This window comes from Peromyscus eremicus, chromosome 9, assembly GCF_949786415.1.
Source record: "Peromyscus eremicus chromosome 9, PerEre_H2_v1, whole genome shotgun sequence".
NCBI lineage: Eukaryota > Metazoa > Chordata > Mammalia > Rodentia > Cricetidae > Peromyscus > Peromyscus eremicus.
This window is the reverse complement of record NC_081425.1, coordinates 59634924-59649876: the sequence shown is the minus strand read 5'-3', so window position 1 is coordinate 59649876 and position 14953 is coordinate 59634924. Positions and strand designations below refer to the sequence as shown.

Below are 14953 nucleotides of genomic sequence, written 5' to 3'. Positions count from 1 at the left end.
GGCTTTACCCGTTCTCTTACTCCATGGCTTACTGTGTAGCTGGGTGGCTGACCCCTGGAGTCTTCCTCCTTCTCTGGCTACTTCTTCCTTCCAGATTTCTCCTGTGTATATTCTCTCTGCCTGCCAGCCCCACCACCTATCCTTTCTCCTGCCTTGCTATTGACTGTTCAGTTCTTTATTAAACCTTCAGGCATTTTAGACAGGCACAGTATCACAGCTTCACAGAGTTAAATAAATGCAACATAAACAAAAGTAACACACCTAAAAACAATATTCTACAACACAGGTGCAAAGGGATCTTGTGAATAGTGAAAATATGTGAAGGTTTGACTTAGCTGCACTGAGCCTAATGGACACAGAATGCGTGTGAAGACTTGAGATTAACACACACACACACACACACACACACACACACACACACCACACACACGTCATTTTTTTTTTAGAAAGATAATTTTAAAAAAAGATATGAGGCAGGGACAGCAGGATGGCTCAGGGGATAAAGATGTTTGCTGTCAGTCCTGAGTTACTGAGTTTGGTCTGTGGGATCTATCTAGTAAAAGTAGAGAGCCAAGCTTTTCAAGTTGTCCTTTCTCTTTCACATGTGCACTGTGGCATGCACATACCTAAACACACACACACACACACACACACACACACACACACACGTAAATAAATGTATTTTAGTTTTATTATTATCATTAATTTTTTACTTTTTTGAGATCTGACTCCACGTTCTCCGCTTCCACCTGGAGTGTGTGGTTGGGTTCTCTGTTCTCGGGCTGCTTGCTGTGCAGGTTTTTGTGTGGATGAATGGGGAGGCCGAGTGGAAGAGAAAAGGCAAGACTCCCACTGTGCCAAGTTGGTGGTCCCGGAATATTGCTGCCTGTCTTCAGTGGTGGACAGTAGAGCAGGCTGGGGCTGGATGGCGTGAACCACCTGGCAGCAGGAAGAGGATTTTTGACTCCAACTTCTAGGCCTTTTATTGGGCCCCTCCACTGTCCCTGCAGCCTGTAACCCCCTGGAAGTCCACAATGCCTGCTCCATAAAACGTGGGTTTATATCACTGAAGGACTGAGAGGGCCGAGCTGTGTACCTATTCATTTGTGGCCCATCACCACCATGGCTGCTTCCTGGAGGAGACGTCTGGCTTCGTCCCTGAGGTTCTTGTCAAAATGTGAAAGTTTGTAAAGTGTGAACCTGTTGGAGTCCTCTGGGTCCCCAGGGTGCATTTGTTGGTTTTTAACGGATGGTGAGAGGATGGTGTCTGACGCTGCTTCGCTGCTCTAACATTGCAGAAACTAAAGTCATCAGATGAGCCTGTAGAAGCAAAAGAAGATTACACTAAGTTTAACACTAAAGACTTGAAGACTGGCAAGGTATGTGTGCCCAGGTGTACTGGCACGCTGTACAGGCCCAGTGGCCTCACATCTCTAAGCATGGTTGCACTATTGGCTACACTTATACTTTTCACCAGGAAAAATGGTTAACTTGCATTTCTAGCATCATAATTCATTCACAGTTGTTCAGATAGTGAATATGTTAAATTAATACATTTTGCAAATCCAAGACAAGCTTTGGGTATACAGAAAGGGTTTGAATTTTGCAGTGTGTTCATAGTGATGGATGAAAGGGCAGCAGTTTCTCCATGAATTGTTTTTCAATCCTATTGCCAAGAAGGTTCCCAGAAATTATAGTAAATAACAAATGTACCAGTTCCACCATTCAGCATTCACCCTGCAGATGTCTGCTGAGTAACCTTTCTTGCTGGGTTTTATTTTACGCATGCATCCTGAGTAACATGCTGCATTCATTACCTAGGTCTCAGCTCTGCCCTTTCGTTTAGCATTATGAGAGTGTGCATCATTAAACCTCCCTTGCCACACTGGTCCTGGCACACAGTCACGTGATTTCACCAGTCCCTGTGTTTGCACATTCAGGTTAGCAACCGGATGGTTAGCTTTGGTGAAAGGAAGGCATTCTTATTCAGTCCTCTGCTCTGACCACTTCAATGCCCAGAGTTTAGAAAACTTCAGCTCTGAGAACACCCAGCCTTTTCAGATGACTGAAATAGACAGCTAAAATGCTTTCCAGAAATGCAGGAAAGCTGGAACCCCAGACGCTACCAGCGAGTGTCCTGCGTCCGTGCCTGCGCTGAGTCTTACTTTTACTTTTGACGTTTTTGCTTGTCAGACGAGACATTTCCTCAACAAGAAAGGTCTGTTCTCCAGGTTGCTCACTGGTACTTCGTGTTCTCACAGGCTATCAGTTGTGACCCTTGCCTGTTTGTGTGTTGAGACAGCGATGCTTCTGTGTTGAGCTGTGAGAATTCATTCTGAATTAAGGCTAGTAACTCTTTTCATGACACATGCAGCGTACAAAAAAATTCCCAGTGTGTTTTTTGCCTTTTTGCTTGATTTAAACAGTTGTAAATTTTTATGATTTTCCCTTTTTTTTCCCCTTTGTGCTCACCCATCCCAAGACAAGTTATCGCCCATTTAGATTTTAACAATGTATAGTCTTTATATTGTTTAATTTCTTTTTTTTTTTTCAATTTTATTCCTTTGGCTTTGGTAGCAGAAGAAATTCCAATTTTAAGTTTTGCCCAAATGGCTCGTTCTCAGCGTTTTGTGTACGTGGGGACATTGTGAGTTTCTCTGGTGGAAACCTTTCTGCCCTGTCTTCCATGGAAAGGCTATTCACTTCCCCGTGGTTACACCCACCATGGCACTGAAGAGAGTCAGTGACAGGGACCAGATAGAAATGTCCAGGGCAGAGTGATGTGGAGTCAGCTCTCTGGAGAGCATTTCCCTTTTGCCACCTCACTGGGACAGCTAGGCGGCAGCCTGGAGTACACTGCCTTGCAGACCATCTTTTGAATATGACAGCCCTGCCCTTGGTTTTCTGTAGAGCACAAACAAAATCAGATTGTGAATTGTTCATCGTTGGGTGAAGAACACAGGCTGTAATTCCTCCAACAGTCGCCACCGTCACCTCCATTGTCTGTATCGTTACATTTAATGCACCCTCAAAATGATCCCCGCAGGGAACCATCCTTGGAGCATTCCAACTCCTCAGAGTGGGGCAGGTTTTCTTTAGAAGTCTGGGTCCTGAGTAGGTAGCAGGCTTATTTCCACTCCAGGACACATGTCCCCCCTGAACCCAGACTCAGGCTTATGTGACTCGCGTGTGTGATGATTTACAAATATTGCAAATCTCTCTTTATTTTTATTAACAGAAAAATAGCAAAATGACTGCAGCTCAGAAGGCGTTGGCTAAAGTTGACAAGAGTGGAATGAAAAGTATTGATGCTTTTTTTGGTGCAAAAAATAAAAAAGCTGGAAAGATTTGAAGCGTTGAAAATAAAATCTAATGGCGCAGAAAAAGAAGGTTGCCTCTTGCTTGCTCTGTCTCTCTTCTTGCCGCTGCCATCCTGACCTTAGTCACTCCGCTGAGGAACAGGAGAAGTAGTTTTCAGATCCTGCCAACACTTGCTGGGGTTGGACTGTATGTCTAACGGAGTATTGCATGAGCTACCAACGGGGGCCTCTGGAATGTTTGCCATGGTGAGAAGTCATCAAGTGACCAGAGTCACAGTCACAGCTTCCTCTGGAAGGTTTCAGTGGTGGCCAGCCATTCTCTGCTCCCTCCTGTGTGGCTTCAACTGAAATGAGCTGGACAATAAAACGGTGCATTTTGGTAAATCTTATAATGAGCCATATTTTGTTTGTATGAATTCATGTTCTTTGTAAAAAAAAAAAAAAAGAAGTATAGAAATAAAACAAAATTGCAGTTGCTAGCCTTTCTATTATGCAGACACAGCTAGATCATTTTCTTAGAATAAAAAATAAATATTTTCAAGAACTCCAATAGTAATTTTGTTGCTTTTTACCCACTGTCATTTTGTAGGCATTTCCCCAGCCTCCTGGGTATTCATAAACAGGCTTGTTAAGGCCTGAGGTGGAGCTCAGTAGTGTTAGGGGATGCAGGGCACTTGCCTTTCATGCTTGAGGTACTGGGCTCAGTCTCCAGTACTGCCAAAAATAAATACACGAATGCTTATTTTAAATTACAGTATAATTTTCAATTATTTGGATATTTAATCATTTAATAACCATTTTCCTATACAACTCCTGCACCTAAGGCTTGGGGTCATCAGGAAAAGGGGGCAGAAAGATTGTAAGAGCCAGAAGAACAGGCTTCTGCTGTGAGAATGTCTCTAGAAATAACAGGGAAGCTTTACCCATGAAGTCTCGTCAACATGGCTGCCTAAACTAGATCCACATGGGGCAACACCTACAGACATGCTGTCGTGGTAGAGGGGCAGTCAGCCCTAGACAACGAACTTCAGGCAACTAAGTGATGCTGAGAGCTAGAAACAGCCCTCCCCAAGGAAGAGCACACCGATGGTGTTAAATATTGAGGGGTCGGCCCTAAAAACAGACATGCAAGTAACATTATATAGATTGAGCAGGTTGTATTTATATATTGAGGAATGTGTATGTGTGTATATGTTAAAGAAAATAAGTGGTTGTGAATCAGAGAGCAAGAAGGGATACATGGGGGGTGGAGAGAGGAAAGAAAGGGGGAAATTGTGCAATTATAATTTAACTTCAAAAGATATATATATATATATATATGTAGAAATGCATTTCACAAAAAAGTTAACAAGCAGTGTATTTGGTTTCTTAGGTTAAATAAAATGCATCTTACTATGGTTTTTAAATTTTGTGTGTGTATGTGGATGTGTGTATATGATGTGTATATATGTGAGTTCAAACACAAATGTGCCACAGCACAGTGTGAAGGTCAGAGGAAACCTCGGGTGTATACTGGTCCTCCTTGCCTGTTTAAGACAGGGTCTTTGTTGTTTGTTTGCTCTGTGCATCAGGCTAGCTGGCTTGCAAGCCTCCCGAGGTCTCCTGTCTCTGCATCCAGCCTTGTCAGCAGAGCGCTGGGTTACAGAGTTTGCTAGGCTACTGTTCCTGGCATCATGTCAGTTCTGGGGATTTCAGCTCAACTGCCTTACCCACTGAGCCAGCTCCCCAGCCCATGGAATGGGTTTAACTAACATTTTCTTGATTAATAATGATGTTGAACATTTTCACATTTATTAACCAATTATATAGAGAATTGTTCTTTTTCTTCAGTCACTTGGGGTGATAGCCAAAAGCTTTCCACTGTAAATTATTATCAACTATCATTGTGATTAATAAGTTTTGGGTAAATATTCCTGGACTTTATAAGCATCTATCTATTTCACATATGATTTCTCAAATACTAGTTTTAGGCTCTACTATTTTCTTTAAACTCATGTCTTCTGTATTTACTTTCTTTAAAGAACTTTACCTTTCCCATTTGTTCATCTATACATTTATATTATGTTCCTATCCAATGAGTTACATATGAGTTGATGCTCATTTGTTCCAGAAGGGCCAGTGGGGGACCCTTCCAGCTTGCTCTAGTATCGTGTGTGTGTGTGTGTGTGTGTGTGTGTGTGTGTAGTGTAGTGTAGTGTAGTGTAGTGTAGTGTAGTGTAGTGTAGTGTATTATCTATGTTTGTGGGTGTGTATATGTGCTGCACATGTCTGTGGGTGTGTGGAGGCCTGAAGTTGTTATCAAATGCCCTCCTCTGTCCATCTCTGCCTTACCCTCTCAAACAAGGACTCTCACTAAACTTGGAGCTCATTGGTACAGTTGGGCTGGCTGACCAGCAAGTGCTCCAGGGCCCATCTGATGCCCCCTCCCCACTTCCAGTGCTCGGCTTTTTACATGGACTCTGGGCATATGAACTTGGGCCCCCCTGCTTACACTGTAGGTACATTACTGGCTGCCTCCAGCCCTACATTTATATCTTTTAAGAATGCTGCTACCATTGTTTTTCTTTCTACAGTCAGGACAGACAGGTTCTTGTACTTTGCCTGCATCATCTGAATCAGGCTTTCCCCAAGGAATTAGATACTACAGTCTAGGTAGTAAGTGAACTCACTGTTACTGTATGTTACCATTCAGTGTCCAAATCTAGGAAATGATTGTCTGTGTGCAGTGCTTGTATGGCCTCCAAACATACTTGTATCAATCTTTCTAGGCAGTACCAATCATCTGTATTGGTCTTTAGATTCCTTCATTAGGCTGAAGCAGCTTTCTTCTATTCTTATGTTAAAATGCTAACAGATGTTAAATTTTACCAAATAATTTACCAGAAAACTCTTTTAACAAAAGTATTTCAATATCAGAGTTATGATGGTTGAAAGGGCTAACATCTCTTTGCATTCCTAGGATAAGCTTGATTTTGATTGTGCTTTCTCTTCAAATACAGTCCTGGATCTTTCTAATGTATTGTTACAGATTTTTATAGCCCTGTTCATGAGGGATACCGGCGTGTGGTTTTCCTTCCATATGATGCTTTTGTCTGATTTAGGTAACAGGATAAAACTTGCCAGTCTTCGTTTGCCTTCTATGGCTATAATAAAGACACCATGACCAAAAGCAACTTGGGGAGGAAAGGGTTTCTCTGGCTTACATTTCCAGGTGGCAGGGCAGGAACCCGGATGCAGGAACCAAATCAGAGGCTGGAGCAGTGCTGCTCACTGCCCTGTTCCTCATGACTTGCTCAGTTTGCTTTCATATAGAACCCAGGACCACTGCCCAGGGGTGGCACCACCCACAGCGGGCTGAGCCCTTCCACATCAACCAGTAATCAAGACAGTGCCCATGGATTTGCCTGTAGGCCAATCTGATGGAGGCATTTTCTCAATTGAGGTTCCCTCTTCTCAGATGACTGTAGGTTGTGCCAAGTTGAAACAACAAGAAATAAAAAATAAAATAAACAACCAACAGCTAAATAACACATGGCCTTAAAAGGAATTGGAAAACACCTTCACAATTTTTTAAATATTCATTTATTTATTGGTGTGTGTATGAGTGTTTTGCCTGCATGTATGTCTGTGAACCAATTGCATGCAGTGCCTGCAGAGGTCAGAAAAGGGCGTCTTGACTCCCTGAAATGGGTTACAGATGGTTGTGAGTTACCATATGGGTACTCGGAATCAAACCCCAGTCCTCTGGAAGAGTCCATGGAACCTCTTTTAATAACTTGTCTTTGAAAGGAATTTGGGGAGTTGTTTGTTTCTTCCTTATGTATTAGAATTCACCAGTGACTGCTGGGCCAGGAATTTCTGGAAAAGTCTTTAATTTCAATTTTAAATTTTAATTTTAATTTTCATAATACTATTCCAGTTTTCCCCCTTTTTCGTGTGCCAGTCTTAGTAGTTTGTCTTTTTTTTTTCAAGTTTTTTATTGGAGTGTGTTAATTACAAACACTGCTAGGTTTCCATATATGTAGATAATGTTTTAATTATATCTACCCACCGTCCTCTCTTGCTTCCCTCCACTCCTGTGGTTGTCCCTTCTGTACCCAGGGAGCCTTTCTCCTTTCATGCCTCCTTCCTCCTGTGCATCTGTTGTGATGGACCCTTTTGCATGTCTGATATTGGTCATGGACATCATTTTTCCTTCCTTGATTAGCCCAGGTAGTTCATCAGTTCCGTTTATCTCTTCAGAACCGTGGTCACATGACTTGGCAGTCTGAGAGGACACCTGCGGTGGCTTTCCTTCCTGTTAGAGTTTGTGTCACATAGCTTCTTGGTGTTGACGTATGTGCTTAAGCACCTCGAAGTTTGAGTGCATAATTGTCCTTAAGTTGAGAGATCTCTAGGCAATCGTTTTTAGGTATTTCTCTGCTGTTTTCCTTCGTCGCTTGCCACACCCTCAGACTTGGGGACTCCATGTGTGCCAGGCCAGTCGACTGTCATCTTGACACTGAGTTTCTGTTCTCAGTCCTTCCCTGTTTTGACGGCTCCTCTGTGGTTTCAGTTGTGTTTGGTTTGTGGTAGTCTTCCCTCCATCAGTCTCTATTGGTGCTATTTTTTAAATACCGTAACTGCCATCGCTAGGCGTCCTTTGAGTCTTGTGTCTTCCCAAGCCCGCTGTGTTTCCATGTCACGGTCGCATTACTTCGAACGTCCTTGTCTGCCAGCTCCACTCTCCTTGTCATTTCTGGGCTGGTTTCTGGTTTTCTCTATGCTGTGTTTGTCTTAACTTACTTACTTTTGACAGTGGTAGGATTAAACCTGAGTCCTTGAGCGTGCTAGGCAAGTGCTCTATCACTGAGCTACATCCCAGCCTTTTTTTTTTTTTCTTTTGAAATGGTATTTGGATTTATAGGGAAAATGCAAAAATAGTAAGGAAAGTTTCTGTGTACCCTTATCCCTGTGTCCCCAATAATAATCCTTTGCATAGCCATGCGGCAGTGACCAAAACCAGGATATGTATAACGATATCGGTCCGTTAATTTGTGACCTTGTGGGAGTTTTACCTTTCTAATATTCTCTGTTCCAGAATCTTTCATGATTTTGAATTTTGTGAGGTTCCCAGTTTTGGAATTTTCTAATTTGCAGGATTTGCCTTAGTGTTTCTTTTATCTTTCAAGGCCCTGGGCATTGAACCATTTGAGAATAGTGGTTGTTTATTTTGCAGAATACTCCTCACTTTTTGAGATGCCCTGAGACTATGCTGCTATTCCATCTCTCGTGTGGTCAACCCCAGAACTAGTAACATCAGTCACAGCAGACACGGGATAGCTTTTGCATTGGGCACTGGTCTAAATGCTGGGCATTAATAACTCATTTATTCCCTGTAACAACTAGAGTTGCAGAACAAGGTGCCATAGAAGCTAGGTAGATGATGTTAGCTGCAGCAGGAAGAGGAATAGCTCACACATGCTCCCTTGCACTGTGGGATGTCTTTCTGTACACTGTGAATATGTGTTGCTCTGATTGGTTGATAAATAAAGCTGTTTGGCCAATGGTGAGGCAGGATAAGGTTAGAAGGTACATTCTAACTAGAGAGGAGAAGAGTGGGGCTGATGCTGTGAGCCCCCACCAGGAGAAGCAAGATGTGAAAGTACCAATAAGCCACGCATCAATTAATAGAAATGGGCTGAGTTAAGTTGTAAAAGCTAGCTAGGGAGAAGCCTGAGCCATTAGGCCATACAGTTTGTAAGCAATATAAGCCTCTGTATGTTTACTTGGATCCAAGCGGCTGCTGACCTGGAGGGACACAGGAAAACTTCAGGCTACAGGTGTATGTGTGCATGCATGTGGATATATGATATCTTGAGTTGCATTGTTCAAATGATGTAATCTATATGTTTCAAAAGATTAAGTAAAAATGGCTTGTTATGTTCATTTTTAGTTTAGAAATGTTTTTCCTTTGGGGAAGGAGACTAAAATTCAATGGCCACCAAACCCAGGTTTCTGCGTAGGGGCTGAGAAACAAACTCAAACTGTAAGTTTATAGGGTGCATAGTACAGGTTTACAGAGAAGAAGTTAGTGCTGTGAAAATACAAACATCCAAAAAAAAGTCAAAGGAATTCTTACTAGGTATGAGTCACAAAGAAGTCCAGGTACCTCTTTTGCCTATAAATATGGTTCGTAATTTTAGTCATGAATATTTTTCAAAATTTAACATTTGTGTAGAACTTAACACTTCACAAATGCTATCAGAGTGCCAAGGCCTTAACCATGGTTTGTTGGCTGCCTTAACATTCTTGTTTGAGAAATCCCTCAGAAAAAGGAATATTGCCTCTAGGTAGGTAGTCTTCACTCGGTTTTTGTTGGGTTTTGGCTAGCTGTGGTAAAATTCTTGACTTGCAGCCAAGAAGAGGCTCCAACAGGATGATGATGAGTCTTTTCCTTTCCTGTGTTGCTGTAAGTTTCCTGTCTTTCTGTCTTGCCTCAGTGATGCTCACGTCTCTTGCCCTGTGGAGGCCAGATCTCAACATCAGGAGCTGTGTGCTGCTCAGTTCTTTGTCTTGCACAGTCTGAGGCAGGGTGCATGCAGTGGCAAGACGTTAAAAACATGAAAGAGGGACTGTTAAAGGAGTGGATGGAACTTGGTAGCTAACCAAAGTTCTTTCCTTTGATGTCCAGTCTGATCCCCAATCAAATTGTCCACAGATCTTTCATCTTCTGGTTTGTCTTTGTTGTTTGAGACAAGGTCTTATGTAGCCCAGGCTGGCCTTGAACTCCTCATTCTCCTGCCTCCACTTCCTGGATGCTGCAATTATAGGTGTGTGCCACAGCATTCATTCTTCTCTTGAAGTTTATACGTTGGCCCTAAACTCACAAGGAAGTTCTCCTCTGTAGGTATAAAGCTACTGTCCAGGGAAAGTTCTTTACCATCCATGTCTGTTGTGCGGTTTGCTGCAGTGAAGTCTGAGATCACCATTATTTCTCCCATTTTACAGTTGAAAAGGGGCAGGGTCACCTTATTTGCCCAAGGTCACACAGCTAATAAATAACAGCAGAATGTGAACTTAGGGCCTCTGACTCCAGACTCTACATCACACCCAACATCCCTTCCCCAGCCTGCTGCTGTATAAACCTGCTCAGAAACCGCCTGCTCACCCAGTATAAAAATCAGCCCCTTCTTACAGCTTGGAGATTGACTGTCTTCCTCTATTTGTGAAGATGGCCCAGCTTGATTAGACATCTTATGTATTTTCTCCCCAATATCCCTTCTCCTAACACTAACCTAAAAATCATGTAAGCATACCCTGTTACAAAGCCTTTTCTGAAAGCTGTGTGCAGGCCCGGGCAGACAGCAGAAGGACATTTCGTCGGTGCTTGGAAAACCTGATTTGTTTGAATAATTGGAAGGATTCCATTTTCATGCCTTCTTATGTACTAAGACCTATACACGTCTCAGGTTTATGTACTCTTTGGGGCTATCAGACTGGACTAAAGTTTCCCTAGCTATGTTTAGTAGGACTATACAGTTTCCATAGCAATTACATATCATTTTTTTAATTAATCTTTACAACCATCCAAAGAAAATCAAAGAGAGATCCTGCCCCCATTTTACAGGTGCCCAAAGTGAGGTGATATAGACTGTCTGTAGCAGAGCCAAGAAAGCATCCTTCTTTTTGGAAATGCAAGCTTGGGCCTCTTTCTTTTGGCTTCCTGGGGTTTTTACACCATTCTCTGTATAGCTTACAGCCATTGTACTGGTTTGTTTTCTATTGCCATGATGAATACCATGACCAAAAGCAACTTGAGGAAAGTTTATTTCGTCTTACATTACAGTCCATCATAAAACGAATCAGGGCGGGAACTCAAGGCAGAAACTGAAGCAAAGACCACAAGTACTTACGGGCTTGCACTCCAAGACTTGCTCAGCCTGCTTCCTTGTACACCCCAGGACCGCTTGCCCAGGGATGGCACCAGCCTCAGTGGGCTGGGTTTTCCCACATCAATTATGAATCAAGAAGATTTCCCACAGGCTTACTGGGCAGTCTGATGGAGGCATTTTCCCAATTGAGGCCTCTTCTTCCCAGATAGCCCTAGCTTGTGTCAAGTTGACAGAAAAATATAAGGAAATAAAACAAACCAGCACAGCCATTGTTGTGTGGTTTTTCCTGAGGAGACAAGAACAAAAATCTAGACAGGACACCACCAAGCCAAAGATGATTCCACTCATGGAAAGCCTTGTGAAGCAGTGAGGCTTTTTTGTTGGGGGGGGCAGCACTTACAGAACTGGGAGTAGGGGAGTCCTTACAGGTCCATGGGTGACTCAAAGGCAGCTGCATCGTGAAAGAGCCCACCCAACATGAGTGACGACTCAAAACAGCTGCATTCTGGAGCTCCCTGAAAAAGTGCAGGCTCCTCACCCCAGCAATTCTTACAGCTTCTATAACTTTCCAGTTGCCTTATGAATCTGCTTTTTTCTGTAACTTAATTTATTTAAATCAGATAATAGATATTTTTCTTTTCTTTTATTAAGAGATTTTTCTATTTGTTTTACATATTAACCACAGATTCCCCTGTCCTCCCTCCTCCCACCCCCAAGCCTTCCCCCTATTCCCACCTCCTCCATGGCAAAGTCTCCCCTGGGGAGTCTGTAGAGCCTGGTACATTCAGTTGAGGCAGGTCCAAGCCCCTCCTCCCTGCACCAAGACTGAGCAAAGTGTCTCACCATAGGCACTAGGTTCCAAAAAGCCGGCTCATGCACTAAGGACAGGTCCAGGTCTCACTGCCTGGGGGCCCCCTAAACAGTTCAAGCTAAACAACTGTCTCACTTATCCAGAGGGCCTAGACTAGTACCATGGGGTCTCCTCAGCTATTGGTGTACAGTTCATGTGTTTCCACTAGTTCGGCTAGTTGTCTCTGTACTTTTTCCAATCATGGTCTCGATATCTCTTGCTCATAGAATCCCTTCTCTGTCTGGACTCCTGGAGCTCCACCTGGGGTTTGGCCGTAGATCACTGCATCCACTTCCACCAGTCACTGGATGAGGGTTCCATCATGACAGTTAGGGTGTTCGGCCATCTGATCACCAGAGCAGGCCAGCTCAGGCACTCTCTTGACCATTGCCAGTAGTCTACAGTGGAGTCATCTTTGTGGATTCCTGAGGACCTTTCTAGCACTCTGCTTCTTCCTATTCCCATGGTGTCTTCATTTATCATGGTATCTCTTTCCTTGTTCTCCCACTCTGTTCCTGATCCAGCTGGGACCTCCTGCTCCCCTCAGCTCTCTTTTCCCCCGACCCTTGCCCTCCATTACTACCCCCCTCACCCCCAGTTTGCTCATGTAGATCTCATCCATTTCTCCATTGCTGGGTGATTCCTGTGTCTTTCCTAGGGTCATCTTTACTAGCTAGCCTCCCTGGAGTTGTGAGTAGCAGTCTAGTCATCCTTTGTTTTACATCTAGTATCCACCTATGAGTGAGTACATACCATGTTTGTCTTTCTGAGTCTGGGTTACCTCACTCAGGATGATATTTTCTAGTTCCATCCATTTGCCTGCAAACCTCATGATGTCATTGTTTTTCTCTGCTGAGTAGTACTCCATTGTGTATATGTACCACATTTTCTTTATCCATTCTTCAGTTGAAGGGCATCTAGGTTGTTTCCAGGTTCTGGCTATTACAAATAATGCTGCTATGTACATAGTTGAGCTTGTGTCCTTGTAGTATGATTGAGCATTCCTTGGGTGTATGCCCAAGAGTGGTATAGCTGGGTCTTGAGGGAGATTGATTCCCAATTTTCTAAGAAACCATCATACTGATTTCCAAAGTAGTTGTACAAGTTTGCACTCCCACCAACAGTGTAAGAGTGTTCCCCTTGCTCCACATCCTCTCCAACCTAAGCTGGTCTTCAGTGTTTTTGATCTTAGTCATTGCCTTATGAATCTTTTAAGTTTTAGGAGCCTCCTGAGATTTATGGGTTTTATTTTAAAGGGAAAGGGGAGGAGAAGAGCAAAACTGAAATCACCTAGGAATCACTCATCTTAGAATCAGGTGTGCATGCATTACTTCCGTTTCTCTTCTTTTCCCACAGTGGTGGCATCCATTCCACTAGTGATAGGAACATTGTACTGTGTTTTAAACATTCTTTTGTAGTGGACATTGGAGGGAGAGTATCTTCATAGTCAACTGGTTTTATCCCAGGATGAAATGGCCAAGCTGGGGGTATCTCCAAGGGACCACATCACGTTACTTCTCAGGATCCACGCTCCCAGACAAGCTTTTCTGTTCTGTAAATGGTGCTTGAGCTCTCAGTGACCCTTTTCCTCTCCCCTCTAGATGCCACCACAAAGACGAAAAAGGGGCAAGTGACGAGTGATGCAACCCCACGCAAGGCTTAGCTGCTTCCTGTGCAACTTCAGACGCTACAAAGGGTTAAGACGTCTTCTGCACCTCCAAGAGCACTCTGCGACTTCAGGAAAACCACCAGGCACCAGCGGTGTCTGTCCAAGGACCAGTGATGAATGCAGTGTTCCTTAGATCAGCCATGCCCGTTTCTCCTGGGAGCTCTTGGTAGGGTGTTCTATGCTGTGCAAGCTATGTGCAAGCTACCCCCAGAGTGTGGCTCCGAGGAGTGCCACTGCCTCAGACTTCAAAATGTCCAGAAGAGGCTTCCTGTGAAAGCAAGGTCATCCCTCTGCCTGACTTGGCTGGCTTCCTGCTTTTGGGAGCGCCTGTGTAGTTGACATAAACACAGGAGTTCACACTACAGACTCTGGTGAACCAAGTTTCAACCTTTTAAATACTTCTTTACTTCTTACCAAGTTGGCAGCTTCTAATGCAATAATGATGGCCTAATATGGACGTTTTACAACTTCTTAGAGTTATAAACATGGCTTCTTTAAAAAAAAATTGTCGAGTGTGTGTATTGCTGTTATTTAGTAGAGCCAAGACAGAGTATGTATAGAAGAGAGGGGGCAGGGATGGATGCCAAAAAGCAGTTCGGTGGAGAATTCTGGGGAATGCCCAGCAAGGCTCTTTTAAGGAGGCAGTGGGAGGTTTGGGGCAGAAATGTCTGAAGTTCAAGTGACTCTTCCACTGGGCATCCAGCAGGGCAGGCTGGCTGCTGCTCAACTGACCTTCTTCACACATCACCCCCAACCTCTTCAGGGAATAATTCTGAGTTCTGGCTCCCTCAGCCAAGTTGAATCTCATTCTCCAGTAGTCTCATTTGCCCTAGCCTTCTTCCCGACATAGAAATGACCCTGAACCCTAAGAGACTCAGTGCCTGGGTGGCTGACAAATTAATCTGCCTCTTCAAACCCTCCTCTCCAAAGTCAGTGTGGAAGGCTGGGGATATGGCGCCGTCCCAGGAATGCCTGCCTCGCATGCGTGAGGCACTGGATTGGATACCCTACAGTGTTGTTTTTCTTTAAACTCAGTAGCTGCCCCTTAAGCGACTGCTGTCCTAATCAATGGACAGTTGCAACTCTGCAGCTCCCAGCCACGGTTTGGCCTCACTGGCCAGAGCTAGGCAGGAATTCAGGTCCCTCAGGCTCTTTCTATCACAGCCGCTAAAGGAACTTTATCTAGATCTCTACCCCTCTATAGAACTCAGGATTCAAAAGTTGAGGTGAATTTCTGCTC

At 43.7% G+C, this 14953-nt stretch overlaps 1 protein-coding gene across 5 annotated transcripts in view; it reads left to right on the top strand.

The window, feature by feature from the left end:
* Rnaseh2b (ribonuclease H2 subunit B) overlaps positions 1 to 14173 on the top strand; it is a 59181-nt gene extending 45008 nt beyond the window's left edge. For 3 of the 5 annotated variants that reach the window (XM_059273515.1, XM_059273514.1, XM_059273517.1), the window contains exons 10-11: positions 1299 to 1379; positions 3239 to 3712. In XM_059273515.1, coding sequence (XP_059129498.1) covers positions 1299 to 1379; positions 3239 to 3352 — 195 coding nt within the window. In that variant the 3' untranslated portion in view covers positions 3353 to 3712. Of the gene's footprint in view, positions 1 to 1298; positions 1380 to 3238; positions 3713 to 13645 lie in introns of those variants that run through there. The other 2 variants (XM_059273519.1, XM_059273516.1) reach the window with 2 other exon arrangements.
* The last annotated feature ends 780 nt before the right edge of the window (positions 14174 to 14953 follow it).